This window comes from Rana temporaria, chromosome 8, assembly GCF_905171775.1.
Source record: "Rana temporaria chromosome 8, aRanTem1.1, whole genome shotgun sequence".
NCBI classification, from domain to species: Eukaryota; Metazoa; Chordata; class Amphibia; order Anura; family Ranidae; genus Rana; species Rana temporaria.
In genome coordinates, this window is record NC_053496.1 from 44,191,517 (window position 1) to 44,210,745 (window position 19,229).

The 19,229-nt window shown below is 39.3% G+C and overlaps 1 protein-coding gene across 1 annotated transcript in view; it reads right to left on the minus strand.

The window, feature by feature from the left end:
- Positions 1-6,417: 6,417 nt before the first annotated feature.
- SORCS3 (sortilin related VPS10 domain containing receptor 3) overlaps positions 6,418-19,229 on the minus strand; it is a 774,589-nt gene continuing 761,777 nt past the window's right edge. Inside the window, exons 25-27 of the mRNA XM_040361656.1 lie at positions 18,218-18,323; positions 12,641-12,798; positions 6,418-7,290 (exon numbers count right to left, since the gene is read on the minus strand). Of these exons, the coding sequence (XP_040217590.1) occupies positions 7,226-7,290; positions 12,641-12,798; positions 18,218-18,323 (329 nt within the window). The 3' untranslated portion in view covers positions 6,418-7,225. The remainder of the gene's footprint in view (positions 7,291-12,640; positions 12,799-18,217; positions 18,324-19,229) is intronic.

The following is a 19,229-nucleotide window of genomic DNA, read 5'->3' on the forward strand; positions in this document are numbered from 1 at the left end:
GCACCCTTCTGTACATGTGACAGTATCTAGGCACTCTTTTATACATGTGACAGTGCTTAAACACCCTACTGCACATGTGACAACCTTTTGTACATACAGTATGATGACTGCATTAAACAATAAAACAGGGTAAACAAATTGCATCACTATCCTTCAATGGAGAGAGAGACACTACAGTAGAAACAATGAGGATCCCAAACCGTGTGAGAAGATTCACTGAATTGCCCTCAGATTTAAGATACTCAGCATTCCTCATAATCTCACCTTCTCCAGTGTGGAAGCTAGCAGGAAGATAAGCATATTTTCCAACTTTTTTGTTACACTGGTGTTTTTTTACAGTAATTTGAGATAGGAGTGGAGAACAGGGTGAATTAAGCAGTCTGTTGCCTTTTAGTTCTCAAACCTGAAAATTTGAGGCTAAGAAAGCAAATGAAGTGACTATAAAGGATCTATATATCGCAGAAGCCATGAGAGGGCCCCCACAGGGCAACTAATTAGTCATGTTTGGTGGATTTTCCTTTATCCAACTGTTTACATATATCTATGTACCTATGTATATAAAATACAACTTTTTTCATTACATATTGAATAAAAAGAATGATTTTAATTAATGGTGTCTTTTGGCACCTATAAAGTCCCATCTGTATGATTATTTTTGGATTTACATTAACATGGGATGCAGTGCCTTGATCACCCATCAATCCGACATAATAAACTATTTACATACCCACTTAATAGACATTTAATAACAGAAAATACATTTTAAACCACAAAACCCAAATTAACTTCAACGTTCTTCACCATTGGTTAGTAAATCTAACATGTAGCCTTGGTGATGTGACACAACAGTATGCCAAACATACAAAATTTGAAAATAAAAAACAAAATCATATTTTTTTTTATTTAAAACATATATACAAATATAAAGCTATATATATATATATATATATATATATATATATATATATATATATATATATATATATATATATATATATATATATATATATACACACATATACACACTCTTTTGTCTAAAGTATTGGGACATCTGCCTTTACAGGCACATGAACTTTAATTGCATCCCAGTGTTAGTCCGCAGGGTTTAATATTGAGTTGGCCCACCCTTTGCAACTATAACAGCTTTAACTCTTCGGGGAAGGCTGTCCACAAGGTGATCAACCCCAAACTCACTCATCCATATCTTTATGGACCTTGGTTTGTGCACTGGTGTGCAGTCATGTTGGAACAGGAAGAGGCCATCCCCAAACTGTTGGAAGCATGAAATTGTCCAAAATGTCTTGTATGCTGATGACTTAAGAGTTCCCTTCACTGGAACTAAGGGGCCAAGCCCAATCCCTGAAAAACAACCCCACACCATAATCCCCCCTCCACCAAATGATTTGACCCAGTGAACAAATCAAGGTCATGCATTTGAGGTGTAGGAACTTGACTGACCTGCACGGAGTCCTGATCTCAACCCAATAGAACACCTTTGGGATGAATTAGAGCAGAGACTGTGAGCCAGTGCCTGACCTCACAAATGCATTTCTGAAAGAATGGTCAAACATTCCCATAGACACACTCCTAAACCTTGTGGACAGCCTTCCGAGAAGAGTTGAAGCTGTTATAGCTGTAAAGGGTGGACCAACTCAATATTGAACCATACGGACTCAGGCCCCGTACACACGAGAGGATCTATCCGCTGGAATTGATCTGCGGATCAGTTCCAGCGGATAGATCCGCTGGTGTGTACAACCCAGCGGATCTGTTTCCGCGGATTTTTATCCCCTGGGATGGATTTCAAGCGGATAAAAATTTGAAGACATGCTTTCAAATCTATCCGCTTAAATCCATCCCAACGGATTGATCCGCTGGTCTGTACAGACTCACCGGATCAATCCGTCCGAATGGATCCCCCGCATGCGTCGTAATGATTCGACGTATGCGTGGAATTCATTATATGACCGCGCACGTCGCCGCGTCATCATCGCGGCGACGGCGCGACACGTCATCGCGATGGGATTTCGGCGCGGATTTCGATCCTATGGTGAGTACACTCCATCGGATCCAAATCCGCGGAAATCCTCGAGAGGATTTATCCGCGGAAACGGTCCGTTGGACCGTATCTGCGGATAAATCCTCTCGTGTTTACTAGGCCTAAGACTGGGATGCCATTAAAGTTGATGTGCATGTAAAGGCAGGCATCCAAATACTGTTGTATACAATAGTGTGTGTGTATATATATATATATTTATTTATTTAAATGTGTGAAAGTATAACCCTTTTATATTAAAAGAGCAGTGGTGCATTTAATGCAACAAAATCTCCCAATGGGAAGTCAAGAAAGTACAGACAGTAGAAAAGCTTTAGCTTAAGTGTAAGGTTGATATCCCAGTAATTTACAACAGACTCTTAATCCTTCTTTATATTACTAAACATTAATTTATTTCCAAGAAATTAAAAAGCTATTTACATCATACTTATTTACAATATGCCTTGAGTACCATTGCTATAAACATGCAAAGGGTGACAGTGGTTGAACAAACCAGATTTTTTTTTTATAAGACACAGTAGGAGCATTGAACCTATCAAACCAAGAAAGAAAAACAGATTAAAAATGTTGATTCAGTTATCCATCTTGTAAAGCAGGGGCTTAAAAAATAACATCAAAATGTCAGATGGTGTATGTGATTCAAAATGCACACTGCTGTCAGAATAACAATTTTGTAAAGATTATAATTTTATATTTGTGTATACAGACTTAGAAAAAAAAAATAAGACATTTTAAAAGCACTGACCATGAAAGTACCATCTGAAAATCCTCATCAACTTGCTAATGAGTCAAGAAATCTGCAGTGCATTTCCTTTATTTTCTTTGTTGTTTTGTTGTTTTTTCTACTAGAACCTATTAAAAATTATTTGACATATTCAAAAAAGAACAATCGGTCTAAAACAAAATTAATTTTAGTTATGTCAGAAGTGTCTGAACACTCTTTTCTAACGATGCCACATCCCTATAGCCATAGCAATAAAGAGAACTTTATAATGGGTGGGATAAAGATATACATTATAGTATAAAAAAGTATATCTTTATAATTTGGCCCTTAGATATTGTTGGACCTTGGACCTGTCTTATTACCTTTCTGGTACAATATTTGGCAAAACCTCTCCATGCATCCTACTTATCTTGAGATCCGTACCTGTCACACATGTCCACATATGTGGGTTCCCTTTTAATTTTGGGTGTTGCATTCTTGGCTTTTGCCACCTTAGTAGCTCCTTTCACTTATTGGTCTTTTTTTACATTATTCTTACTGGCAATTTATCCTTTGAACTCTATCTCTTCCCTCTTGGTTCGGCTGGTGTCCCTTGAGTTCCTGGGGTGTTACATATTTGGATTGGCCTGTATTACACATTTTGTAAGTTTGTAGATATGCCTCGTACTAGTCAATTACTATTGTTTGATATTTTGGCTCTAAATATTTTATTATGTTTTGTTCTATTATGCTATTTTTTTTTTTTTTTGTAGAATCTACCCATTTTGCAATACTCCATAAAGAAAACATTTAGGGGCAGATTCTCGTAGAATGGCGCAAAAATGGGCGGGCGTAACGTATCTCATTTACGTAACGCCGCCGCAAGTTTTTCAGGCAAGTGCTTTATTCACAAAGCACTTGCCTGTAAAGTTGCGGTGGCGTAGGCCCTTTGAGAATCTGGGCCTTATGCCGCGTACAGACGGTCGTTTTTTGCGATGGAAAAAAACCGACGTTTTATGTGATGTAAAAAACAACGTTTTCGAAACTTCATTTTCAAAAACGACGTAGCATACAGACCATCGTTTTTTCACAATGCTCTAGCAAAGCGAGGTTACGTTTCACCACTTTTTTCCATTGAAGCTCACTTCATAACTAACTTCTGGGCATGCGCGGGTTTAAAAACGTCGTTTTATACGTAGTTTTTTGCTACACACGGTCAATTTCTGTGAAACAAAAACGACGTTTTGAAAAACGACACAAAAAATTCGAGCATGTTCGAATTTTTTTTTGGTCGTTTTTTTGAAGACATAAAACGACGTTTTGCCCACACACGATCATTTTAAATGACGTTTTTTAAAACGTCGTTTTTTTTCATCACAAAAAAACGACCATCTGTACGCGGCATTAATGTTGAAATGTTTTGGGATGCAATTCCACATTATTATTATTATTATTATTATACAGGTTTTATATAGCGCCAACAGTTTGCACAGCGCTTAACAAAATAAAGGCAGACATTACAGTTACATTACAATTTGGTACAAGAGGAATCAGAAGGCCCGGCTCATTAGAGCTTACAATCTAAAAAGGGAGGGTCAATTGATACAAAAGGTAATAGCTGTGGGGGATGAGCTGATGGAGGAAGTAAAACAGTGTTAGAAGCAGGATAGGCTTCTTTAAAGAGAAGAGTTTTCAGGGATCGTCTAAATATGGATAGATTAGAGGAGAGTCGGACAGAGGGTAGGGAGTTCCAAAGGATGGGAGAAGCTCTGGAGAAATCCTGGAGGCGAGCATGGGAGGAGGTGACAAGGGAGCTAGAGAGCAGAAGGTCTTGGGAGGACTGAAGAGCAGCTTGGTTGGTATTTCATACTCATGAACGTGGCCTTTAGGGCTATATACACTATATTGGCAAAAAGCATTGAGACACCTGTCTTTACAAGCACATGAACTTTATTGGTATCCCAGTCAATATTGAGTTGGCCCACCCTTAGCAGCTTTAACAGCTTCAACTCTTCTGGGAAGGCTGTCCACAAGGTTAAGGAGTCTGTCTATGGGAATGTTTGACCATTCTTCCAGAAGTGCATTTCTGAGGTCATGGACTGATGTTGGAAATGAAGGCCTAGCTCATATTCTCCACTCTAATACATCCCAAAGGTGTTCTATCAGGTTAAAGTTAGGACTCTGTGCATGTTAGTCAAGTTCCTCCACCCCAAACGTGCTCATCAAGGTCTTTATGGACATCACTTTGTGCACTGGTCCAAATCATTTGGTGGAGGGGAGGTTATGGTGTGGGGTCGTTTTTCAGGGGTTGGGCTTTGCCCCTTAGTTCCAGTGAAGGGAAATCTAACAATGGCTCTAAAAGCTTTAACTCTTCTGGGAAGGCTGTCCACAAGGTGTTCTATCAGGTTGAGGTCAGGACTTTGTGCAGGCCAGTCAAGTTCTTCCACCCCAAACTCGCTCATCCATATCTTTATGGTCCTTGCTTTGTGCACTGGTGAGCAGTCATGTTGAAACAAGAAGGGACGATCCCCAAACTGTTCCAACAAATTTGGGAGCATGAAATTGTCCAAAATGTCTTGGAATGCTGATGCCTTAAGTGTTCCCTTCACTGGAACTAAAGGGCCAAGCCCAACCTCTGAAAAACAACCCCACACCATAATCCCCCCTCCACCAAATGATTTGGACCAGTGCACAAAGCAAGGTCCATATAGACGTGGATGAGACAGTTTGGGGTGGAGTAACTTGACTGGCCTTCAGTTCTGTTCTTAACCCGATAGAACATCTTTGGGATGAATTAGAGCAAAGACTGCAAGCCAGGCCTTCTCGTCCACATCAGTGCCTGACCTCACAAATGTGCTTATGGAAAAATGGTCAAACATTCCCATAGACACACTCCTAAACCTTGTGGACAGCCTTCCCAGAACAGTTGAAGCTGTTATAGCTGCAAAGGGTGGGCCAACTCAATATTGAACCCTAAGGACTAAAACTGGGATACCAATAAAGTTCATGTGCGTGTAAAGGCAGGCGTCCCAATACTTTTGACAATAAAGTGTATTTATCCACTTATCCTTATATGATCCATGTACACGAGGGACCTTCATTTTATTATCTATTTTAAATGTATGATGTCTCAATAAACTTTTACATTTTATTTGTTTGAAACATTCTTTTGATGCTGTTGAAATCCCACCCATTATTAATTTCTCAATATAGCTAACAAAATGTATTTGCTACTAGATATTTTCAAACCTAACAGGGATTCCATTTCTTCAGATGGTTTCTTATCTCCGAATGGCCAGTGGATCTATTTAAAAAAACATCAATATGACAATATGGATTTTCTACATGAAAAAAATATATAAAAAATAAGATTTTCACAAATGTATCCAATCAGAGAACAAATTCAGCTACTGGTGACCAGTGGTGGAGTTACTAATCAAAAGTGCAACACATTACTTCTGCATGCATAAAATAATAAAACAAAAACTCTTCCCTGATTTCTTTAATAAAATGAGCAAAAAATAAATATTGTACATTGTTTTCAGGTTGTTAAACCATCCCCATAAGATTGAGGACTTAATTGGTTTGAACTCCGTTCCACAGGTATAGAAAACTGGTAGATTATTCCACAGTATTTTTATTTATTATTATTTTTTTGTCACTGTTGAACAAATATTATCCATTTTGTACTTGGCGTAGACAAAGAAAGGTGACATCCTCCCCCAAACGCAATAACATCTTGTCAACATATCAACCTTCGGATACCAAAGGAGAGATTAGAAATTCATGTTTTCTTTTAAGAGATGAAAGTTCTCAGAACAAAGTGGTGAAATGTGATTTTTTTTTCTTGTCCCTTAGAAACACTTGTCCAACTTCTGCAAAATAAAATATAGAGAGTCTATACATGTGGATCATATGTTCAAGATGGAGATGGATATTTGTCTTTGTGTAAAGCCAAGTGGACAATCATTTTGTGGCTTGGATGAAGAATGTGATTCTCCAGCTTGGAACGTGGTGAGTAACAAAATTCTGAAGGTAAAGTCGTTGTTAAATGAAATTCCGGTCTGTTTCAGGAAAATTGGTAATAAACAACGCTGGTCACGTCAAATGAACACCTGGCTTTCCAAAAGGCCTTCAAAAAAACATCCCTGAGGTCCTTCTCATAATGAAACATTTCTCACCAGAGCAATGGAAATTAGAATCCGGGGGAATCTCCAGGATTGTTTAATGGAACAACTGAAAATAAAACTTAGTTGTCACCTCTGGCAAAACACATTATTTTACAAAGTAGAAAAAACAAAGCAAGTGTTAAAGTTATTTTTCAGTTTTTCTTTTTCTTTTAATGAACGCATCTCATGTACTTCTTATTTACAAATGTGGCACAGAAGGGCAGAAAAATGAGAAATGGATTCCTTCCCGTAGAAAAAGAAGTCTGAATTTTGGCCCAGCTAGAAGTTTTGTCAACATTAAACACTTGTACAGTTTGGAATTTCCTTTGTGCTTTCACTGTTCGCAATCGTGGATATGCTACCTGAAAAAGAAAAAAAAGAAACAATAAATAAGTTTAAAAATGTAAAGATTATTTTAAAAATGGTAAAAAAAAAAAAAAACAATCTGCATGCTGGTTAATGGCTTGAAAATAATTTTACCTCTAAAAATGTTTACTTTTTCCATCTTAAAATTAACTCTTAAAGCAGAGCTCCAGTCTTGTTAGCATTTTTTTTCTTTTTAACCCCTTTATTCTTTTTACTTGTACAATAACATTAAAGCGGGGGTTCTCCCTAAAGAAAAAGCATGTCATTCAGCATAGTAGCGCGAGCTACAGTATGCCTTTATATATTTTTTTGGCGCCGTACTCACTGTTTAATCGCGTAGTAAAGTTTCAGACTCCCCGCGGGGATTGGGCGTTCCTATGCAGAGGGCTCGTGATTGACGGCCGGCTATGGCGCGTCACGCTTGACGAAAATAGCCGAAATAGGAGTTTGCTCTTCACGGCGCCTGCGCAGTCAGCTCCGATGTCTGTGCGCAGGCGCCGTGAAGAGCCTAGACCTACTGCGGCTATTTTCGTGAAGCGCCATAACCGGTCGTCAATCACAAGCCCTCTGCATAGGAACGCCCATTCCCCGGGGGGAGTCTGAAACTTTACTACGCGATTAAACAGTGAGTACCGCGCCAAAAAAAAATATAAAGGCATACTGTAGCTCGCGCTACTATGCTGAATGACATGCTAGAAAGTTGTTTTTTAGGGTGAAACACCGCTTTAAGATACTCTTATGCCCTGTACACACAATTGGAAATCTGATGGAATCTAATCCGATGGATTTTTTCGTCGGATATCCGATGAAGCTGACTTTCATCAGTCTTGTCCACACACTATTGGTCAAAAATCCGACCGTGTCCAAACGCGGTGACGTAAAACACTACGACGTGCTGAGAAAAATGAAGTTCAATGCTTCCGAGCATGCGTCGACTTGATTCTGAGCATGCGTGGATTTTTTTTCTATCGTTTTTTTATCCATAGGAAAATTTTAAAACATGTTCTATTTTTTTTCACCGATGGAAAACCAACCATCGGTCTGTTTTCATCAGACAAACCGATCATGTGTACAGGGCTTTACAAGTGTAATCATTATTTTTAGGCCGTCCGTACATGGTTCAAATCTTGGCCAGCTCAGCAGAAACTAGATTAGAACCGTTAATGGACAGGCTGAATGTACCAAGATGATCAATCGATCAACTTGGGTACAACAAGCCTGCCAGATTTTCTTGCAATTATTGCAACCGCTAGTGATAATCAACCTGTGGTTGCAAGAAAGAAATTTGCTCTGTGTATGGCCGGCCATATTTATAACTCCGTCTACACGACCCCGGCAGGCAGCCAGCGGCCATTTATGATTTGGGCATCTGAAGCCCTCTCCTTTTTGGTTCTGGCATTCCATTCAGCTGGCTACCCAGCATGCAGCTCCTGATCTTGTGCCTGCACAGTAATGACACTGCATGGCGCACTGTGTTTACAGGTTACCATAGCAATGGTGGCGTTGGTGGGAGTCACTGAGACCTACTGTTGTTTTAAAACGAAACTGGGATGAATAGCCATTGTCTCAGCACCATTTCAAGTGGTTATCCTTAAGTTATAGCTAAACTTCAGGAACAAACATTTTCATTTAAATATATTCCTTATTAGCCATGAAGAATATAAATCCAGTTTGTGTAGACCACATTCATTTACAAATCCAGTTATCACCTGGTAAAAATAGCAGTGACAGCATTGCTGTGCTTTTCATAGTCTGTGCGCAGAGCAGTGGGAGGGGCCCAGCTGCTCCACCCACTACAGGCTGCCCTTCAGAAAATTACAGGAGGGGGAGAAGACAAGACCAGAGTGTGTTTGACAGGTGGTGAGGAGGCCACATGTTGCCTTCTTACCATCTGATTTAAACCCAATGCATGTGATTGTGACACGGTAGTACGGCAATTATAGGTTTAAATCAGGTGTGAGGAGGCAACACTGTGCCCGGTGATCTTTTACTCCTCCCATGTTGTTCAGGTAGATCTCCAACTCTTTAAGGTTGCCTACCATCCATCTGCCTATTTAGAGTATCAATCTATTTATAGCATCCATCCATCCATTCACCTACAGTCATGGTCAAAAATATTGACACCCCTGCATTTCTGTCAGGTAATGCAACATCACGCCCAGAAATTTTTTGGAATTACAAATGTTTAGGCATTCTCATGTTTATTTCTTTTGTTTGTATTGGTGTGATGCAAAAAAAAAAGTGGAGAAACAAAAATTAAAATCTGACACATTCCATGCAAAACTCCAAAAATGGACTTGACAAAATTATTGGCACCTCAAAATTGTAAGAAATAATTGCATTCCAAGTTTGTGATGCTCCTGTAATTGGTAATTATACTCACCTGCATCAATTAACAGGTGCTGACAATATAGAAATCACACCAGCAACCAGTTAAAATTGTAAAAAATGTACTCAACCTTTCTGTTGTGTGTCCGTTTGCCACACAGAGCATGGAGAAATGGAGCATGGCAAGAAAATGGAGCATGGCAAGAAAAAGAGCAGCAAAGAATTGTCTGAGCATTTGAGAATGAATATCGTGGAAAAGCATGGACATTCTCAAGTCCATCTCCAGAGATCTTATTGTTCCTGTGTCCTCTGTGACCAACATTGTCAAAAAGTTTACAGTCCATGGCACTGTAGCTAATCTCCCTGGACGAAAGAGAAAAACTGGACGAAAGAGAAAAACTGATCAAAGACGGCAACAAAGGATTGTTTGAATGGTGGATAAAGAACCTCGATCAACTTCCAGACAAATGCAGGCTGATCTTCAGGCACAGGGTACAGTTGTGTCCGCTCGGACTATATATCACCATCTGAATGAAAAGAGACGCTATGGTGGGAGACCCAGGAGTACCCTACCGCTGACATAGAAACATAAAAGCCAGTTTGGAGTTTGCCAAAACTTACCTGAGGAAGCCAAAATTATTTTGGAAGAATGTGCTGTGGACAGATGAAACAAAATTACAGCTTTTTAGTAAAGCTTATCATTCTACTATTCTCAGAAGAAGTAATGAGGCCTTTAACCACGTAAGCTCCGGAAGATTGTACCCCCTTAATGGCCATTTTTTGCGATACAGCACTGCGTTATTTTAACTGACAATTACGCAATCGTGCAATGCCTTAACCAAATAAAATGGATGTCCTTTTTTTTCCCACAAATAGAGCTTTCTTTTGGTGGTATTTGATCACCTCTGCGGTTTTTATTTATTTATAAACAAAATAAAAGACTATTTAAAAAAAATATATATACTTATATTTTTTACCTTCTGCTATAAAACATTCTCAATAAAAAAAAAATGTAAAAAATCTAATTTCTTCATCAAGTTAGGCCAATTTGTACTCTGTCACATATTTTTTGTAAAAAAAAATCCCAAAAAGCGCATATTGATTGGTTTGCGCAAAGGTTATAGCGTCTACAAACTATGGGATAGATTTAGGGACTTTTTATTTATTTTTTATGTTTTTACTAGTAATGGTGGCGATCAGCGATTTTTACCAGGAGTGCGACATTGCAGCGGACAAATCTGACACTTAGTGACACTTTTTGGGGACCAGTGACACCAAAAAAACAAATATTAAATTGAGGGTATAACAATAAAGGAATGGTGCACCATTCCAACAAAACACACTTCGCTCATAAAGATACCATGAACCATGTCCAGAAAAGTCCTTAGTATTAAATGTGGTAAGAAAATAATAATAATAATAGGAAAACATCAATAAATAAATAAATAAAATTGAAAAACTCCTTAGTATCAAATAATAACAATGAAGCCCCCTTCACAATCCTATATCAATAAATGCAATATGTAAAAGTTCCATCCATAGAGTCCAAATTCATGTCACACAGCCATCACCAGACACCTCCTTGTGCAATGCCTGCTCACCTTATTATGTGTAACCCATTACAGGTTATATTTTGCCTTTTTATAAAGTAATTATCTGCTGTGGCTCCAATCCGGTCATAAGCCTCCTATGCTGGAAAAGCCCCGCTACAGAATAGATACTCTGGATAGCAAAGGATAGGCATATAGCGTAGTATGTCTCAATAAGGATCACATTTAATAGGATTAAAAACACTTACATCTAGGCCATTTACCACATAGCATTAAATAGTATTTGAATAGCACTCCTTGGGACAGTAAATCACCTCCGTAATACTTCCATGTCCCGGAGACACCGGAAGTGACATCACTGGCTTCACCCAACATGTTGCGTCACTTGTCAAGTGACTTCCTCAGGGTCACACATTTGTATTGTATATAGCAGCGTACTGGTTAAATTAAGGGTGCCAATAATTTTGTCCAGTCAATTTATGCAGTTTTGTGTGGAATGTGTCAGATTTGGCTTTTTATTTTTGCTTCATTTTTTTGTGTTATACCATCACACAAGAAATAAACATGAGAATGCCTAAACATTTGTAATTCCAACAATTTTATGGGCGAAGTGGTGCATTACCTGACAAAAATGCAGGGGTGTCAATATTTTTGGCCATTACTGTATCTATACTATCTATCCAACCATCTATCCATTAATCTATAGAAAATTATTATCCTTTGATTTTAATTATCCAAAGGATTTAAAGAAACTCCTATGACTCAGAGGATGTTGAGATGCTGTTGCGTTTCTTTTCACTCCATAATTATTGTAATTTGTTACCAATTTATACTGATTATATATCTACGTATTCCGATCATTATTACCCTCTGTGAAGGCTTTGAAGCTAGCCAGCAGAGCTCACTACTCGAGCTTCCTATGACTGTCATAAAACCTATCACATAAAATCATCCTATTGTCTTTTAATAGAAAAACAGTCTTTTTTTTCTGCAGCAAATTACACTTAAGTTCTTCAGAACATCTTCACAAAAACATCCATTTACGCTCTCTGATTTAATAGGATTTAAATGTTCTTAATGCCATGAAGTGCAAAGCTGCCCAGAATGTTTAAGACGCACGATCATTGTGCAAATGCAACTGGTAATCAAATGTGCCATTGCTTTGAACCCTATTACCATATGTGTTTGAAAAATACATTAACGCAATGACAAGGTAATATTGCTTGCAACATCTACATCGGCTCAGAGGTCATAGAAAAGCAGCACTCTCGCGGAGAGGAAGTGGGTGCCTCTCAGTGTTTTTCGGCACAGCCAAATGATGTGGAACCCATTCATTAAAATACTGTCATGGACATTTTGCGACTTGGCTTTATATCTGATTAAATGACTGGCTACACAATTATTTTCCATCAGTGTAACACGCTGGGGTTCAGGATACTTCATCGGAGCAGTTATGCTCTGAAATTACCGATGACTCGTGTGTCCAGTTCCTTGTCCGCCAGCTCCTCCTCCGTGAAGTTGCTGAGCGATATTTTGGGTGCGTTGTCAGTTTGACTTACGGAGCCAATCATTTCTTGTTCTTTATCATGCTGAACTTGCGCGTAAATATTAATCCATGGGATTTTCCTACGGTTAAAAAGAGGTTTCTGCTGTAAAAGGGAAACTATACATGTTTTGGGCAGTTTTACATTTTGTAAGTGTATGCCAAGCCGAAAACTTTTTTTTTTAAGTCTTGAAACTTTGTATGAGCAATCCTGGCTACATTGGATGCTAGTTTGCTGATAGTATACCTGATATCAATTCATTGTCATTCTAGGCCCAACATACCATGTTACATGCAAAGTCTGTGTGGTGGCTCATTATACACTGTTACAATTACCATTAAAGGAACCCTTGAGAACACATCAGTACTCAATGGGGAGAAATTTCATGCCGGATATCTATACTGATATGGACTGAGTAATGTGTTAGAAATGAAAGGATGCCACACAGTTTAATAGAAATGAGACGGGGAAACAATGAGACAACCTCCAAAACAGGAATGGTTTTACAGGTGGCGGCCACTGACATTTCTTTTTCCTACACATTTTTTCACTAGTTTTGCATTTGGCTAGGGTCAGTGTCACTACTGGTAGCACAAGGCGATACCTGGACCCTATAGAGGTTGCACAGGCAGTCCAACTCCTCCAGAATGGCACATCAATACGAGTCATTGCCAGAAGGTTTGCTGTATCTCCCAGCATAGTCTAAAGATCATGGAGGAGATTCCAGGAGACAGACAGTTACTCTAGGGCAGGGATCTGCAATTAGTGGACCTCCAGCTGTTGCAAAACTACAAGTCCCATCATGCCTCTGGGTGTCATGATTGTGGCTGTCAGAGTCTTGCTATGCATCATGGGACTTGTAGTTCTGCAACAGCTGGAGAACTGGGCAGGGTCATAGAAGTTCTTTAATCCATCAGCAGGACTGGTATCTGTTCTTTTGTGCAAGGTTGAACAGGATGAGCACTGCCAGAGCCCTACAACTTGACCTCCAACACGCCACTGGTATAAATCTCTCTGACCAAGCAATCAGAAACAGACTTCATGAGGGTGACCTGAGGGCCTGACGTCCTCTAGTGGGCACTGTGCTCACTGCCCAACACTTTGGAGCTCAATTGGCATTTGCCATTAAACACCAGAATTTGCAGGCCCGCCACTGGCACCCTGTGCTTTTCACAGATGAGAGCAGGTTTACCCTGCGCACATGTGACAGGTGTGAATGTGTCTGGAGAAGCCATGGAGAATGTTATGCTGCCTGTATCATCGTTCAGCATGACTAGTTTGGTGGTGGGTCAGTGATGGTCTGGGGAGGCATATTAATGGAGGGATTCACAAAGCTCTACAGGCTAGACGATGGCACCCTGACTGCCATTAGATATCGGGATTAAATCCCTGGATCCCACTGTCAGACCCTACGCTGGTGCAGTGGGTCTTGGGTTCATCCTGGTGCACGTCAATACCCGGCATCATGTGGCGAGAGTATGTAGCCAGTTCCTGGGGGATGAAGGAATTGATACCATTGAATGGCCCCCCACACTCGCATGACCTAAATCCAATAGAACACCTCTGGGACATTATGTTTTGTTCCATCCGACGCTGTCACGTTGCACATCAGTCTGTTCAGGAGTTCAGTGATGCCCTGGTCCAGATCTGGGAGGAAATAACCCAGGACACCATTTATCATCTCATTAGGAGCATGCCCCAACATTATCAGCCATGCATACAAGAACGTGGGTGCCATACAAACTACTGAGTACCATTTTGTGTTGCTGTAATGAAATTTCAGCAAAATTTACTACCCTGCTGCATAATCTTTTTACTTTGATTTTCGTGGGGGGCCTTTGAATTAAGACCTCTGTAGGTTGATAATTTTCATTTCCATAAACTTATGTGGCACCCTTTCATTCCTAACTCATTATCCAGTCCATATCAATATAGATATCCAGCATATTTTTCCCTATTGAGATCTGCTATGTTTTCAATCTGATCCTTTAATTTTTTAAACAGTGTATATATGCTTTTGACTACTCAGAATCATATGGATTGGTTCATCCCACTCCTCATGGTTGGTCCCCCTTTATGCCTCCCCACAGCCTGAGATGATCTGACCTGCCCTGTCGACACTTGTTTGCCATTTGTTTTTGAAAGTCGTCACACATGGTGTGGTGTAATTTTTCTGTTTTGTGTTCCTTTCTCTCTCTTCTTTTTGATTTGCCCGGAGGGGATAGGAGGTGGATTGAATAAAGTTGTTAAGTTATATACGTTTGCATATTTAAATTTTTTAATTGTATGTTTTTGATTTTCTAGAACTAAGTGATCATTAATTGGATAACTGTCATAAGTAAACACGATAATCTGAAGAAGTGGTGTTCAACCAAGAAAAGTGTTATTGAACCAGTACACTTGACAGTAACCTACTAGTAATACTAGATTAGTTAGATTTTGTACTAAAAATGTCATATTTTTTTAATGTTATACAAATTTTGTACAATAAAATATACATGTTTTATATGATGTTTGATGTATTTTCTGATTATATGTAAATACTGGAAGGCCATCCCTTAATGCGCTACACTCCTCTGCTTTTTAGCTTCGTATTCTTCTTGGGCTGGTGACCTCCCGGTATTGACATTTGTTGGACTCCCATTGCTCCTATTGGTAGTCCCATTGTGTACTATAAATACTGGCAGGCCATCCTTTAATGCCCTACACTCCTCTTCACACTTGCTGTGGCTGAGGCTCACAGCAGGGGGTCTGGTGCGTCCATCTACAGTAGAACGATTCAGGTGCGAAATAGGTCCAAATTTCTGCCTGAATTTCCACCTGAAATGGAGCCAAAGACGCACAGGACTCTTTTCCAGTGCGGACCGCATTGCTCCTATTGGTAGAACCACTGTGCACAGAGGTATGCTTTATCATAATATGTATTACAATCCTGTCAACGTAACAACTCATCACACTTACAAGGATCAGGACCCTGCTGCCTCTCACCCTGTGACCATCAAGTGTTAAAATCTATCACAGTCAAGTCAGATTAGTGACTCAGCTCAGTGACTTGTCAGACAGTCACAATGGGCAGTCTGAGTGAGTGATCACTGGGGAAGATAAGAATGAGGAAATTTTAACACAATAATTTCTGCCGTAGACACCTTTATCGAGCACTTATGAAACACAATAAAAACATTTATTAATAATAATAAAGCACAATATATGTAAAAAACAAATAACCACTAGGTTAAAGCTGCTGCCATATATCGCCCACTATTTCCAAGTAATCTCCCATCTATAAATATAAACTCTAAAAAGCAACATTACAGATCAGTGAACAATTACCACTTGGCATTAAAACAATGAGATAATCCTATGTATTTGCATGCAAAAAGTCTGAAAGTCACAGCCTCTCATATATAAACACCCAGGTGAGTCTTTATACATCCAGAATGCAATTAACTCCAAAAGGTTGAAAAAAAGCTGCCACCAACACTCCCACGAGTGAATACCACTCACGCTAGAGTGTAAAGCATCTAACACTGTATGGTAATCAAAAGGGCTCTCCATGGAGAAGACTGTTCTTATATCTGGGTAGGCGTATCACACACTAATGGACTTGTCCTAAAATGAAAAAAAAAACACAAATCCATAGCGTAATCCATTTTTACAGAATTTATTTAAAATATGCCGTCCCCCCATATAAAACACATTTACAAACACATATAAATAAACATCATTCAATGAATACAGTCAATGTACCAGTGGAAGATCCAGCAGGTGTAGATAGTCCTGCGATAGTTGGCATGCTAACGTCAATGGTGGTCATCGTATGGCCCCACCCTGACACATTTCATCATCACGACATGGTAGCCTACTATAATTGCTTATTCCATGGGCTGGGCTAAGCTGGGCTGGGCTGGGTTCCTTAGTGTGGCTGGCAAGAGACTAAAGCCTCGTACACACGATCAGTCCATCCGATGAGAACGGACCGATCGTGTCAGAACGCGGTGACGTAAAACACAATGACGTGCTGAAAAAAACGAAGTTCAATGCTTCCAAGCATGTGTCGACTATGGTCGATGGTTGTGCCTACTAATGATCGTTTTTTTCCCATCGGTTAGGAATCCATCAGTTAAATTTAAAGCAAGTTGGCTTTTTTTTAACCGATGGTTAAATAACCTATGGGGCCCACACACGATCGGTTTTGACCGATGAAAACGGACCGTTGTCCTCTGGTTAACCTATCATGTGTACGAGGCCTAAGACCACACTAAGGAAAGGAAGGAGAAGCTCACTGCCCAGCTCAGCCCAGCTAAGCCCAGCCCATAGAGGAAGCAATTATAGGAGGCAACCATGTTGTGATGACGAAACGCATCAGGGTGGCCATATGATGACCATCATTGACGTCAGCGTGCCAACCGGGGGGGCTAGCAGCGCCAGACGCGTTAGTGTGCGGTAAGAGACACCTGCTGAATCTTTCACTGGTACATTGACTGGATTCATTGAACGCTGTTTATTTATATATTTGTGTGTTTTAGGGGGTGGCACATTTTAAATAAATTCTGTGAAACTGGATTACGCTATCAATTTGTGTTGTATACAATTTTTGGACGAGTCCATTAGTGTGTGATGCGCCTACACGGATATCAGAACAGTCTTCCCCGTGGTGAGCCCTTCCGATTACCATGCAGCATTAAATGCTTTACACTTGCCGAGATCTGGTAAGTGTTCACTCTAGGGGGAGCGGTATTCACTCGTGGAGGTGTTGGTGACAGCTTTCTTTCAGTCTTGTGAAGTTGATTGCACTCTGGATTTTTAAAGACTCATCTGGGTGTTTATATATGAGAGACTGTGACTTTCGGACTCTTGCTATGCGAACACATGGGATTACAGTATCTCTATTTTATGTCAAGTGGTGATTGTTTACTGATCTGTAGTAGCGCTGCTTTTTAAAGTTTATATTTATAGAAAATTAGGAAATGACTTCCTTCTGCCTGCAGTAAACGTAGATGGTATAATTTTCCCAGGATTCTCTTTTAGGCAGACTTTCATAGACTATTTATGAGCAGAATAACTTGACCGCTACTCAAGGAATGCTTTTTTTACAGTCAACATTTTATTTTCATTATGTTCTCTCTATACAGTAATAGGGATGTATTTACACAAACTTAAAAAGCTACCAACAATTCTAGTTTAATAGAGAATGTGTGCCTATTTGGAGACATGCATCCAAGATTGCACTTTTCCTTCCATGGTTGAGTGGGGACTAGATAGGGTTGGGGCTAAACCAGAGCCCAACAAGGTGGATTTTTGAAGCTGAGGCACAGCAAACAGGGTTCTTAATCCAGTGCTCTTTTTAAACTCCACCCCTGATTAGCTTTACTGAAAAGTCCCACCCTCTTTACCAGCACAGCCCCACCTACACGAGCACAATTCCCATATAATATCTGCAGCAGCAGGGGGATTGATGAGTGCATTGGGAGTCAGTATAAACAAACATCATTTTACCTTACCTCTTGAACTTGTAGATTAAAAAAACAGCTAAGCCCACAAAAACGACCGAAAGGAGCATCAGCATCGCAGAACTGCTGTGACTGGCACTATTGTCCACTAGGGGTGCTGGGGGAAAAAAATTCAAAGCAATAGAAATTCTTTAATTTTACTCATTTTTTTTTGCAATTTGACATTCACATTTTTCACCATTCACAAAATATTGTGGAAATTAATTTTTTTAGTTCCATTCATTGAGATGCTTAGGCAAAATGAGCTTGAAAAAAAAATGTTCTTGCTTTTTTCTTTATTTAGGTCTGTTTTTTGGAGGGTGTAATTAGAGCTGTTTAGTTTCTTTCATTAAGTGTATAGTTTTTTTATTTTTTACCTTTTTTGTATGTATTGATTCATTTGTTTAAACCCCTTGTTTCTTCTCCTTTTTTTTTTTTATAAAAAAACTAAAATTTCCTGTTATTTGCTCAAATTACTGGGAGTTGAAACCCTGCAATTTTGCTTATCCATAATCATCAATAACATGTAAGTTTTTTTTTTATTGTATTTTTTGCTGCAAAAGATGGGCTACACCACCACAGATAACTTTTCAACAAAGCTTAATTGCTCCATGAGCATCAACATGCCATCAAACTCAGGCTCCTTGGCTTGATCATTGTCTTTGTTGTTTTCTTTCAGTAAACAAAGAAAAATTACATAAAATAATGAGGCTAAAGAGGAGAATTTGTTTGGCAAACAGATCAAGGATGGGTGAAAGGAGCTTCTGCAATAGTCAGAGGCCATTTAAAACCCATTGTAATTCTAAATTTACTTACTCAATGCACAAACATTTTAGAGTTTTTCCAATGTTTACAGGAACAGCAAACTTTCAATCATATTTATCTTTAAACACCAATCACACTTAATTGCTTAATTTGTACCTGATTGGCAGCCTTGATTTTTTTTAGCACTGATGCTTTTTTTTTTTTTACTTTAAGTCCCCTTTCACATGGGGCAGTGGAGGTGCAGTGACGGTATATCGGC